The 13,372-nt window shown below is 46.7% G+C and overlaps 1 protein-coding gene across 1 annotated transcript in view; it reads right to left on the bottom strand.

The window, feature by feature from the left end:
- Nucleotides 1–13,372, bottom strand: part of LOC142312569 (uncharacterized) — a 108,900-nt gene that overhangs the window by 94,281 nt on the left and 1,247 nt on the right. Inside the window, exons 2-5 of the mRNA XM_075351560.1 lie at nucleotides 4,685–4,834; nucleotides 2,391–2,567; nucleotides 2,185–2,308; nucleotides 1,928–1,995 (exon numbers count right to left, since the gene is read on the bottom strand). Coding sequence (XP_075207675.1) covers nucleotides 1,928–1,995; nucleotides 2,185–2,308; nucleotides 2,391–2,567; nucleotides 4,685–4,762 — 447 coding nt within the window. The 5' untranslated portion in view covers nucleotides 4,763–4,834. The remainder of the gene's footprint in view (nucleotides 1–1,927; nucleotides 1,996–2,184; nucleotides 2,309–2,390; nucleotides 2,568–4,684; nucleotides 4,835–13,372) is intronic.

The following is a 13,372-nucleotide window of genomic DNA, read 5'->3' as shown; positions in this document are numbered from 1 at the left end:
CAACAGGGTCGCAAGAAGCGTGGTGGGCAAAAAAGGCGCAAAATAACTGCCCATGAATTGAGGAAAATCAAGCGTGAAGCTGCCAAGATGCCATTTGCCACCAGTTTGGCCATATTTCAGAGCTGCAACGTTACTGGAGTATCAAAAAGCACAAGGTGTGCCATACTCAGGGACATGGCCAAGGTAAGGAAGGCTGAAAAACCACCACCTCTGAACAAGAAACATAAGATAAAACGCCAAGACTGGGCCAAGAAATATCTTAAGACTAATTTTTCAAAGGTATTATGGACTGATGAAATGAGAGTGACTCTTGATGGGCCAGATGGATGGGCCAGAGGCTGGATCAGTAAAGGGCAAAGAGCTCCACTCCGACTCAGACACCAGCAAGGTGGAGGTGGGCACTGGTATGGGCTGGGATCATCAAAGATCAACTTGTGGGACCTTTTCGGGTTGAGGATGGAGTGAAGCTCAACTCCCAGACCTACTGCCAGTTTCTGGAAGACAACTTAATCAAGCAGTGGTACAGGAAGACGTCGGTATGATTCAAGAAAAACATGATTTTCATGCAGGACAATGCTCCATCACATGCATCCAACTACTCCACAGCGTGGCTGGCCAGTAAAGGTCTAACAGATGAAAAAATAATGACATAGCCCCCTTGTTCACCTGATCTGAACCCCATAGAGAACCTGTGGTCCCTCATAAAATGTGAGATCTACAGGGAGGGAAAACAGTACACCTCTGGGAACAGTGTCTGGAGGCTGTGGTGGCTGCTGCACGCAATGTGGATCGTAAACAGATCAAGCAATGACAGAATCTATGGATGGTCGGCTGCTGAGTGTCATCAGAAAGAAAAGGGGGCTATATTGGTCACTAATTTTTTTGTGTTTTGTTCTTGCATGTCAGAAATGTTTATTTCTCAATTTTGTGCAGTTATATTGGTTTACCTGGTGACAATAAACAAGTGAGATGGGAATAGATTTGGTTTTTATTAAGTTGCCTAATAATTCTGCACAGTAATAGTTACCTGCACAAACAGAATCCTCCTAAGATAGCTAAATCTAAAAACCCCACTCAAACTTCCAAAAATATTAACTGTTGATATTTATGAGTCTTTTGGGTTGATTGACAACATAGTTCTCTTCCCTCTGTACTAGTCTGTCTATTGTAACTTGTATATGCATTCTGTATGTAACCCCCTTCTCATGTACAGCACCATGGAATTAATGGTGCTCTATAAATAGATAATAATAATAATAAATAGTTGTTGATCAATAAAAAAAAAATCTTCTAAAATACAACTTGCCTAATAATTCTGCACACGGTGTAGTTTTGCGGGGATCCGACTGCTGGGACACCAGATCCAGAGATCCTGTGAATGCAGCACCATCCTGAAAAGAGTGAAGGTGCGCATGCTCGGCTCCTGCTCCACTCATGGTCTATGGGACTGATGTAAACAGCCCGAGCGATGCACTTCCAAGTCCCACTGACAATGAATGAAGTAGAGGTTGAGCATGCGCACCTTTGCTCTTTTCAGGAAGGGGCTGCAGAGCCACATTTTTTGGTATCACAAAGCCCCAATCTCAGGATCAATGGAGAGACCAGTGGTCAAACCCCCAGTGATCAAGTCATTCCTTATTCCAAGGACAGGGAATAAGGTGTTTTGGTAACATCCCTTTAATTAACAGGACGACTGAAGCTCACATTACAGCAAAGAGCTACTCATCTGCCATATAAATCCAACCAGTCAGTTCCTTTTCCCAACATTGTCCACAACCAGAGACGTGTGAGGAGATCCAGACCCCATGTAACGTCTGTGGTCATCTGCCTTCTCCGCCATGTATAAATCATATAATAATGCTGGACGGCAGAACACGACCTGCACAGCCTCCTACACATCAGATCCCTACAACCTCCTCCCACCGACCTGATGATCCTGTGACCAGTCCTGAGCTCTGGGATGTCTCTTTGGGGTCGTCCTCTTGCTTGTTCTAACTGTAGGAAAGACATAAGTAAATATATATATATATATATATATATATATATATATATATATATTTATTTATATGTACGAACTTAATTTTTATTTTTCTGAAAGTATTTTCTTCAGTGGCTTGTCAACGTTTAAAGATTTCCCTAGAGTGACCAATCCCTTTAACAGATGTGTGTATTTAGTCCTATTACCTGGTGATGTGCAGGGTGGATTCTCCTCCATCATGACGTCCTTGTACCGATCCTTGTGTCCTTCTAGATACTCCCACTCCTCCATGGAGAAATAGACGGTGACGTCCTGACACCTTATAGGAACCTGACACATACAATGATATCGTCATCCCCCGATCCTTTCATAGCGTTACTGTATAATGTCCCAGCATTCCCAGAAGTGTCACCTCTCCAGTCAGCAGCTCAATCATCTTGTAGGTGAGTTCTAGGATCTTCTGGTCATTGATGTCATCATGTATCTGGGGGTGCGATGGAGGTCCCGGGATTGGGCTCAGGGTTCCCCCCCATCCTTCAGGCACAGGGGCCTGACAGCGATCACTAGAGGTCTTCACCAATATGTAATCCTGTGTATGGAGAGACAGTAATAAATCTCACTACAGACATTTCTATAGTTCCTCAAGTTACAATGCTGCATAAACATTTGTGAACCCTTCATAATTTTCCATATTTCTGCATAAATTTAACCTAGAATTACATCACATTTTCATAGAAATCATAAAAATAGATAGTCAAATAAAATAGAAGAGTAAAAAATAGTTACTTACTGGTAATTGGATTTTCCAGACCCACGACAGCACCAAGGAGAGACATGATCCACCCCAAGGGCAAGAAACCCCCTTTTTTCCCTGAACCCATGTGGTCAAGCAGTGTAACACACCACCTCCAAGAAACAGAAAAAACATAAATAGAAAGAGGAAGGGAAAATAAAGGCTGTGGTCGTGGGTCTGGAAAACACAATTACCAGTAAGTAATTATCTATTTCCCCTTCCTCTCGACAGCACCAAGGAAGGAAATCCTCTAGGGAGGGAGCACAACGTTCAAAACTTTTCTCCATAGTAAATGTCATTAGAACACCAATCCAACCTGAGGTGCCTAAAAAATGGAAAGTGAAGACCATGTGGCTGCCGTACAAATTTGTTGAAGAGAGGCTTCTGCTCTCTCCGCCCAAGATGTGGATACAGCCCTAGTGGGGTGTGCTTTCAAGCTTTTGGGATGGGGGAGGGGTCACTATAGGTCTCCCGAAGGATTGGACACCACTGAAGTGTATAGGGAGGCTCTGCCTTTTAAAGCAGTAGGTGTCCTGTCTTTGGGGCAGATCCTGTCCCTCCATGGTGATGTCGAGGGGAAGGGAAAATATTAGATTTTGTTTTTTAAATGAGGAGAATGATTCAATATCACGTGTATAAGAGGCAACAATACGTGAACCTTTAGGATTAGCAAATAATTTGACAGTGAAATAAGAATCTGGTGTTATCAATCAATAGAGTGACAATTAGGTGTTCTATTTAAAGAGCAGGGATCTATCAAAGTCTACAACATGTTTGTGAAAATGTATCAAAAAAGATTTCTGAGGACCTCAGAAGAGTTGTTTATTCTCTTCAGGATTGAAAAGGTCATAAAACTATTGCTAAAGAGTTTGGACTCCACTAATCCACAGTCAGACAAATTGTGTAGAAAAATAGAGGACATTCAAGACCAACAAAAAGCAAGGTGTATCCACGAGGTCTCAAAGGAACCCAAGGTAACTTCAAAGCAACTAAAGGCCTCTCACACATTAGATAATGGTAAAGTTCGTGCGTCCACCATCAGATAACATTGAAAAATACTGATGTGCATAGCAAGATTGTAAGGAAAAAGCCACCGCTCTGCAAAAGTAACATTGCTGCCAGTCTGCTGTTTGCTAAAGATCACCTGAACAAGCCAAAAGGGTACCGGAATGTCTTCTGGACAGCCAAGACAAAGGCCTCTTTCACATGTCCTTGATTCCGGTACATGTGGTGTGCGTTTTCATGAGTACCAGAGACACGGACACATGTAGATTTATTAAAATCAATAGTTCTGCGCACATGCCCGTGTTTTCACAAGGACCATGTGTCCACATGGCAACATGTCTGTTTTTGTCCAGCAGCTCAGGTGTCACACTGATGTGATCCATGTGACTTCAGTGTGACCCGTCCCAGAGAAAACACGTGTCACATAAAAATAAAAAACTTTTAGACTTCCATGTATCTGGCGCTGCTGTTGCTTCCGGGCCCGCTCATTATGCTCATGCATATTCACTGTACTCACCGCGAACCCAGAAGTAACAGCAGCGCTGGAGACAGGTAAGTATACCAGCTCATGCTGTCCGTGTGCTATACGGATGTCACACGGATAGCATACGGAAAACACACACAAACAAAGAAACATGCACATACATATGCACCTACACCATAGACCGTGCAAGGTATGTGTGTTGTGCACGGACGTGTGAAAGAGGCCTAAAATAGAGAATTGTGGTTCATATGAGAAACATTATGTCTAGAGAAAGAAAATGTAAAAAGTGTACTATAGTTTAAGGTCAAATTTATGCAGTAATATGGCAAATTCTGAAGGGTTCACAAACTTTCAGGCACCACTGAATGTCCATCTCTTATTACCATAGATAATGATGTAATTTGAGGTCACCAGAACCTCTCACCTCTCCAGTAATCCGGAAGAGGATCTCTAGGGTGAGGTTTATTAACCTCTCCACCATCTTGTCTCTGTCCTTATTCATCCTTGATGGGTCAATCAGGAAAATAATCTTATCAAGAAGATCTTCACTGGGAGGATCCTAGCCTGTTGGAATCTGAAAGGAAAGAAGATGAGAGAGTAAAATCATCCAAAATCCCATTGAAAAAATAAGGATAAGAAGGGAAGACATGTTCTTCACATCCTGGGAAGGAGTCCTCACGTGAGCTCTGTCCACACGTGACAGATGACGGCTGTATTTGACAGCCAACATTTGTTTCTAGGAGCCGCCATTTAAATATAACCCATCAGCTCCCATCGTATATTATAGAGTAACACATAATTCAACGCATACGAAAAGGATTGAGGGTCATTTCTGCAAGCTTACAATCTAAGAGGAAATAGTGGGAACACAAAACGTAAAAAAAGGTGCTCGTCATGTACGGTTTAGCCATCACTACAATAAATAGGGGCGTTAAACTAACCCACATGAACCAGTCATCATCCGATATCTATACCCTGGGGTGGAACGATCGCGTTCGCAGGGATCGCAACTGTCACCGGGCCCGTGGGTGCTGGGGGCCCACCGGCTCCACCCCCTTCTTCAGCTGGATGAGCCCACGTCTGCACATCCAGCTGAAAGGCATCGCAGTGCAAAGACCCGTCAGGTTCCTGTATTGCTATGAAGGTAGCCTAAGCTATAAATTGTTTGTTCAAACGTAATAAGAATATCTGTGTATGTAAATAATCAAAATGTAGATGTAGTTGCATAATTATCTGTGTGTCTATATAGCAATCGCGCAGACCCATAATAATATTCTAAGCTGTATAGTCATAAAGGAAGAGTGAACAGATGTACAAACAATGAAAGTCTTCATAATAATGAGCAAAAGTCTTATCAGTAGTTTCACATAGAAAGAATGTATAATTAATGAACAGATGTATTTTACAGCATACTGGGAAAAACTGGAGAGTAAAATACTCCCTACACCCTGTTGATTCAAGGTCAATGCTACATTCTGTATAATTGAGTTTTTACTAATATACAGTTAGGTCCAGAAATATTTGGACAGTGACACAATTTTCGGGAGTTGGGCTCTGCATGCCACCACATTGGATTTGAAATGAAACCTCTACAACAGAATTCAAGTGCAGATTGTAACGTTTAATTTGAAGGTTTGAACAAAAATATCTGATAGAAATTGTAGGAATTGTACACATTTCTTTACAAACACTCCACATTTTAGGAGGTCAAAAGTAATTGGACAAATAAGCCAAACCCAAACAAAATATTTTTTTTTTTCAATATTTTGTTGCGAATCCTTTGGAGGCAATCACTGCCTTAAGTCTGGAACCCATGGACATCACCAAACGCTGGATTTCCTCCTTTTTAATGCTTTGCCAGGCCTTTACAGCCGCAGCCTTCAGGTCTTGCTTGTTTGTGGGTCTTTCCGTCTTAAGTCTGGATTTGAGCAAGTGAAATGCATGCTCAATTGGGTTAAGATCTGGTGATTGACTTGGCCATTGCAGAATGTTCCACTTTTTTGCACTCATGAACTCCTGGGTAGCTTTGGCTGTATGCTTGGGGTCATTGTCCATCTGTACTATGAAGCGCCGTCCGATCAACTTTGCGGCATTTGGCTGAATCTGGGCTGAAAGTATATCCCGGTACACTTCAGAATTCATCCGGTTACTCTTGTCTGCTGTTATGTCATCAATAAACACAAGTGACCCAGTGCCATTGAAAGCCATGCATGCCCATGCCATCACGTTGCCTCCACCATGTTTTACAGAGGATGTGGTGTGCCTTGGATCATGTGCCGTTCCCTTTCTTCTCCAAACTTTTTTCTTCCCATCATTCTGGTACAGGTAGATCTTTGTCTCATCTGTCCATAGAATACTTTTCCAGAACTGAGCTTCCCAAGCTCACCAGTCAATTCCTTTTTTCTCAGAATGTACCCGACTGTTGATTTTGCTACTCCAAGCATGTCTGCTATCTCTCTGATGGATTTTTTCTTTTTTTTCAGCCTCAGGATGTTCTGCTTCACCTCAATTGAGAGTTCCTTAGACCGCATGTTGTCTGGTCACAGCAACAGCTTCCAAATGCAAAACCACACACCTGTAATCAACCCCAGACCTTTTAACTACTTCATTGATTACAGGTTAACGAGGGAGATGCCTTCAGAGTTAATTGCAGCCCTTAGAGTCCCTTGTCCAATTACTTTTGGTCCCTTGAAAAAGAGGAGGCTATGAATTACAGAGCTATGATTCCTAAACCCTTTCTCCGATTTGGATGTGAAAACTCTCATATTGCAGCTGGGAGTGTGCACTTTCAGCCCATATTATATATAGAATTGTATTTCTGAACATGTTTTTGTAAACAGCTAAAATAACAAAACTTGTGTCACTGTCCAAATATTTCTGGACCTAACTGTATGAGTTCAGTCTATGACATTGACTCAATATATTATATGGAGAGAAGGTATGCACACCAGTGACTATGTAAGGGGAATATATGTAAAGCAGAAACTGCTGTGTGAATACTGACATGAAATACGTAAAGAAATACTTTGGCGTAGTGTTGGGGCTCTGTTGCATTGATCAATTCAATAGCTAAATTTCTCTTTATTCATATGTTCATGGCAGTAATGCAGATTTCATTTTTCATATTTTCATTCTTACATATAGCTATTGGATTTTTCATGTCAGTATTCACACAGCAGTTTCTGCTTTACATATATTCCCCTTACATAGTCACTGGTGTGCATACCTTCTCTCCATATAGTGTAGACTTTTTTAGGTTTTTGCACCCAGTTCAGACTCAGAATGGAGTTCCAGACATTATTTCTTGTATGACATTGACTCATACAGCGAACACATTTTGTGTGATCCTTGTCTGATTCATTAATATCTGTACATACAGCTAATTCGGCACCGGACTCTGGATATCCTGAACGAAGATACCATTAGCTATCTTCACCTAAATTTATACCTTGATACTGCGATACACGCTGCTGGCCAAACAGAAACCGCAAGCTTTCATTAGCGTCCAGTGACTGAGGGCGGGACATGGCATTGACATCATGCGTTGCAATGGCACCGAAACTGATGAAAGCTGTTGGCCACAGTGCGCTGCCTAAACAGGAGGATGCTGTGCGCTGTGGGAGCCAGACAGGGTGAGTACAATGTTGTTTTTTGCATTAGACAGAACGAACACATATTTACCAGGAGAGGGACATATATACTAGGAGAGGGACAATATATACTAGGAGGGGTCCAGCAGGGGGACAGTATACAGCAGAAGGGGAATAATGTATACCAGGAGGGGGACAGTAGATACCAGGAGGGGCCTAGTATTGAGACATATATACCAGGATGGGAGATTTTTTTTTTTTACCAGGATTGGGTTATATATACACCAGGATGTGGGCTAGAGTGGGGGACATACATAACAGGATGGGGAACATTACTACATAGTGGGGGGGAAACTCGCATGTCTTTATAGGATTTAGAACACTAAATGTATATATATACACATCTGACCAACATAAAAGTGGGGGCGCAGGTTCAAATTTTGCACCAGGGCCAATCTACCTCTAGTTACGCCACTGTCTGTACCCATAAAGATACAAAGTAGTTCAAGTATGGGAAAAAGATGATAAGAGGGAAGTGTGTGTTTTTTGCATGGATGTGTGAAACAGTCCTTAAAGCACCACTCCAGAGTTATAAAAAAACAAACAAAAAAAAAAACAGAAAAGAAAAAAATGCTGGAGTTTGCCTTAACATGTTAAAGTAAAAGGTGTGGCCATATTCGGGCTGTTATATTGATTTAAGAGATACTTGTGCAGAAATCCGCAGCGTGGTTCTTGTTTAATTCATGATAGACGTGTAAGTAAAAAATCCTTTTTCTACATCGGGGCAGGACTGTGGGTCAGGACCTTGGGTGGGGTCTTCGGCTCTGCTGTGGCCTCTCAACATTTGTACAAGCCTCTTATTTAAATTTAACACTAGCACCACCTACAGGAAGGGCAGCATTTCATCTCCTGGCGTTTTTCATCAAAACGGTGCTGCATGTGGTGCATGCGCAGATTAAGACTTCGGCTCAATGATGAACCAAGAACTCAATCTGCACATGCACCTCCACCGGTGTCATTTTGATGAAGACCATCAGATGTCACTGTGCATGTAGACTGACCATGGCACCATTATGCTAAAGGCAATTGGATGTCATTGTGCATATACACCGCCCGCAGCACCAATTTTCTGAAGATTGTTCTATGCGAGTGTGTGTGTGTCGCCCGGGGATCAGGGGGTACTCAGATCCGGGCCACGGGGTGACTTCTGTGGGTATCACGATGGCGTGACCCGTTCTGTGATCCCAGGCTCCACAGTAAAAGGGAATTTGGTAAGGGAGATTGTCCGTGACGCCACCCACGGGTTGTGGTGATGGTGGCCACCACCACTGCGATGAAGGTGCAGGACTCCCGGGAACGGTGTTGGGATGCAGTTAGGATGTTAACCCCTCCGTGGGTAGGGGCAGTTGGTCCCGGGGCCCGTTCGGGGATAAGCAGGGAGCAGGGCGCAGTGCTGCGGTGCGGTGCCCGAGGGCACGGGCGTACTCACAAGTATTTCACACAGAGTCACTGGTAAACTAGGAATTGCCGATGTCCGCAGCCTTCGGTACGGGGGGTGTTAGTGTCCCACACACGGTGCAGCAGCTCCTGTTGTTCTTTCCCTGCAGCCAGGTGCCTCTCTCTCCACTCTCTTCCTCTTTTTCCTCAGCCGGGAACGGGGAATCCACTCGCCTGCAGTGATCCGGGTCACCCTAGGTACCGGCGGGCCACTACCATGCCCCGGCTACCTCTGGCCCCTTCCTCACTAACAGCCTGTCCCGGCTCTTTCGGAGCACGCTTCTCTATCAGCCTGGGAGCTACAACTCCAGACTCCTCTCCTGTCTGTCTCTCCACACACTCTGCTCCAGCCCGTCCCCTCCTGCTCTGTCTTATTCCTACACTGGGGGAGGGTGGTTTGTCCTGCTGCACCATGTGGGATCAGATTACCAAGGAGGATTGACTCTTTCTGTGACAACCTGGCTTTGCCAGGGCGTCACACACCCCCTTGGTAAAACACAGCCCGTCACCGGGCTGTCTGGGCACCAACATTTATTGAAACTGGAAAAAGGAAAAATCAACACATTACAATCATACATCTTCCCACATCGGGAGGTACGTTTTTCTTAAACTCTAAACTGTTCTGCCGCCCCCACCTGCTGTGCAGATGGCCTCCTCCTGAACTTGAGGACGCTGAACAGGGGAGACAGTCCATACAACAGTCAACTTGAAACTGGCGGGTAGCCATCCATGCTCCACTACCACTGCCGCTGCCGCCACTCCCAGTACGGGGCATGGGTTCCGTGCTCTGCCTCCTGCTCAGAAGCCAGGCCCACTGGGGTGCCCTCGGCGCTGGCTAACACCGGCCTCGCTAACTGCCGAGGGCTCCATCTCTCACTGGCCTGCTCCTCCTCTCTGCAGGTGCACTCCGGCTGCTCCACAGCCGTGACGGGGTACCTGGGAGCGGCTGGCACCACATCTGGGGCGGACTTCCAATCGGGTGCCACCGCCTTTACGGCCGGGCGGACTGCCGGAGCCGGGTGAGATGTCATCGGGGTTGCGGCTACTGCTTGTCCAGGAACGGAATTAGGCAAAGTCCTGGCGTCCCTGCCTTTACAGTCCTGGTCACATGAACTGCAGTTCCTTCCTCCTGCTCCCCCTTGGTACTCGGGAGCAGTCCTTCTAGCAACTTTTAAAGTTTTCCTTTCGCTTCCGGTCTTCCGGAGCTTCACTTCCGCCCGCGTTCTCAGGGGGCGGAGCCTCTTTTTCGCGCCCACCGCTTGGGGAAGAAGGCGCTGGGCGGGAGATTTTCACGCCCAAAATGGCGGCAAAGATGGCGACTTTCAAAATTTTTGCAGCGGAACACCGCTGACAGTCCAGAACAAGGCGCACTTCCTCCAGGTAACTGGATGGGTTCGATCCTGTTCATGACGCCAAATGTGTCGCCCGGGGATCAGGGGGTACTCAGATCCGGGCCACGGGGTCACTTCTGTGGGCATCACAATGGCGTGACCCAGTCTGTGATCCCAGGCTCCACAGTAAAAGGGAATTTGGTAAGGGAGATTGTCCGTGACGCCACCCACGGGTTGTGGTGATGGTGGACACCACCACTGCGATAAAGGTGCAGGACTCCCGGGAACGGTGTTGGGATGCAGCTAGGATGTTAACCCCTCCGTGGGTAGGGGCAATTGGTCCCGGGGCCCGTTCGGGGATAAGCAGGGAGCAGGGCGCAGTGCTGCGGTGCGGTGCCCGAGGGCACGGGCGTACTCACAAGTATTTCACACAGAGTCACTGGTAAACTAGGAATTGCCGGTGTCCGCAGCCTTCGGTACGGGGGGTGTTAGTGTCCCACACACGGTGCAGCAGCTCCTGTTGTTCTTTCCCTGCAGCCAGGTGCCTCTCTCTCCACTCTCTTCCTCTTTCTCCTAAGCCGGGAACGGGGAATCCACTCTCCTGCAGTGATCCGGGTCACCCTAGGTACCGGCGGGCCACTACCCTGCCCCGGCTACCTCTGGCCCCTTCCTCACTAACAGCCTGTCCAGGCTCTTTCGGAGCACGCTTCTCTATCAGCCTGGGAGCTACAACTCCAGACTCCTCTCCTGTCTGTCTCTCCACACACTCTGCTCCAGCCCGTCCCCTCCTGCTCTGTCTTGTTCCTACACTGGGGGAGGGTGGTTTGTCCTGCTGCACCATGTGGGATCAGATTACCAAGGAGGATTAACTCTTTCTGTGACAACCTGGCTTTGCCAGGGCGTCACATGTGCATGCGCTCTCTGCAGTGCCATTTTGCTGAAGCTTGCCCAGAAATGAATATATGTAAGCTCAGTCCTTGCTATGGACGGTTCTCGAGAAAAATTTTGTATAACAAATTGGCTCGTACAAATGCGGAGGGGCCGCGGCAAAGCTGAAGACTCTACCCACAGTCCCGCCACATTGCAGGAAAAGGATATTGCACAAAAACTTGTATAATGAATTAAATAACCAGGCTGCAGATTTCTGCACAACCGGTCTCTATTCCATCAGTATAACAGCCCCAATATGGCCGCACCTTTACTTTAAGGGCTCATTCACATGACCGTTCCGTTTGTCCTGGTCAGTTCCTGTTTTTTTGCAGACCCACGGACAGGTCCATCTTTTGTGTGGGATCGGATGGCACACGGTAATGCGGGCGTCACAGGGTACGATCTATCGTGCGATCGCACAAGCGGAAAAATCGCTACCCGTGTCGCACTAAGTCGTTTATCCCCGTCACACGTACTTACCTGCTGATCGACATCGCTGTGGGCGGCGAACATCCTCTTCCTGAAGGGGGAGGGACGTTCGGCGTCACAGCGATGTCACACAGCCGCCGGCCAATAGAAGCGGAGGGTCGGAGATGAGCGGGACGTAAACATCCCGCCCACCTCCTTCCTTCCGCATAGCCGGCGGGTGCTGCGGGATGCAGGTAAGCTGTGTTCATCGTTCCCGGGGTGTCACACGGAGCGATGTGTACTGCCCCGGGTACGATGAAACAACCGGCGCCATGAAAAATAAACGATTTTTAAAAAATAAGCGACGTGTACACGACTCACGATTTGTGACCGATTTAGCGTCGCTCGGAGGTGTCACACGAAGCGACGTCGCAAACGATGCCGGATGTGTGTCACAAAAACCGTGACCTCGACGATGCATCGCACGATAGCTCGTGTCGTGTGACTCCTGCATTATACTTCCGTGAGCATCCGATCCTACAAAAAAAAACATTGGATGCCGTATGTCCGTTCTGTTAATGTGGAACATGTCCTATTTTGTTCCGCAACCGTGACGCAATACAAGTCAATGGGCTCGCAAAATCCCCGGAAGCACTTCCGTGTGACTTCGGTCGGGTGCCCGTGCAGTCTGTGTCACGCTCCCCCGCCAGCTCCGTGGCTGCCCGCACTGCAGTGTGTCAGCAGATGCCCGCACTGCAGTGTTTCAGCAGATGCCCGCACTGCAGTGTGTCAGCAGATGCCCGCACTGCAGTGTGTCAGCAGATGCCCGCACTGCAGTGTGTCAGCAGATGCCCGCACTGCAATGGGAGAAGCCGCGAGGATAATGAGCGTCGCCGTCAGGAAGTTAGTAAAGTTCATTACCTGCGGTGATGAAGTCCTGCTCTCCTGACATCAGCGCTCGTCAAATCACCTCTCGCGGGCAGCCCGCGACTGTGATTAGTGGTGACGTCACGGGCCGTTCGCGAGAGGTGATCTGAGAACGCGGCAGGCATTGAAGATAATAACCAGCGGTGATATCAGAAGTGCAGCGGCTTCCATTACCGCAGGTAATGTACCTAGCTAACGTCCTGAAGTCAGAGCTGATCGTTCTCTGCAGTGACCTGAGCTGACCTCATGATGTTAGCTCAGGTTACTGCACTGCTCTCCCAGCCAATGGGGAACGTTCTGTTCTTCATTGACTGTGACAGTGAGTATTGATCGTTGTGGAACCCCCTTATTGGATTATGCCAGACCCGAATTTGTTTTTTCTTTTCAATAAATTGGTGAAAGAGGGAATGTTTTGGGGAGTGTTTTTTC

The sequence above is a fragment of the Anomaloglossus baeobatrachus genome, chromosome 5, assembly GCF_048569485.1.
Source record: "Anomaloglossus baeobatrachus isolate aAnoBae1 chromosome 5, aAnoBae1.hap1, whole genome shotgun sequence".
Lineage (NCBI taxonomy): Eukaryota > Metazoa > Chordata > Amphibia > Anura > Aromobatidae > Anomaloglossus > Anomaloglossus baeobatrachus.
The sequence above is the reverse complement of the archived record's forward strand: the minus strand, read 5'-3'. Positions and strand labels throughout refer to the sequence as shown.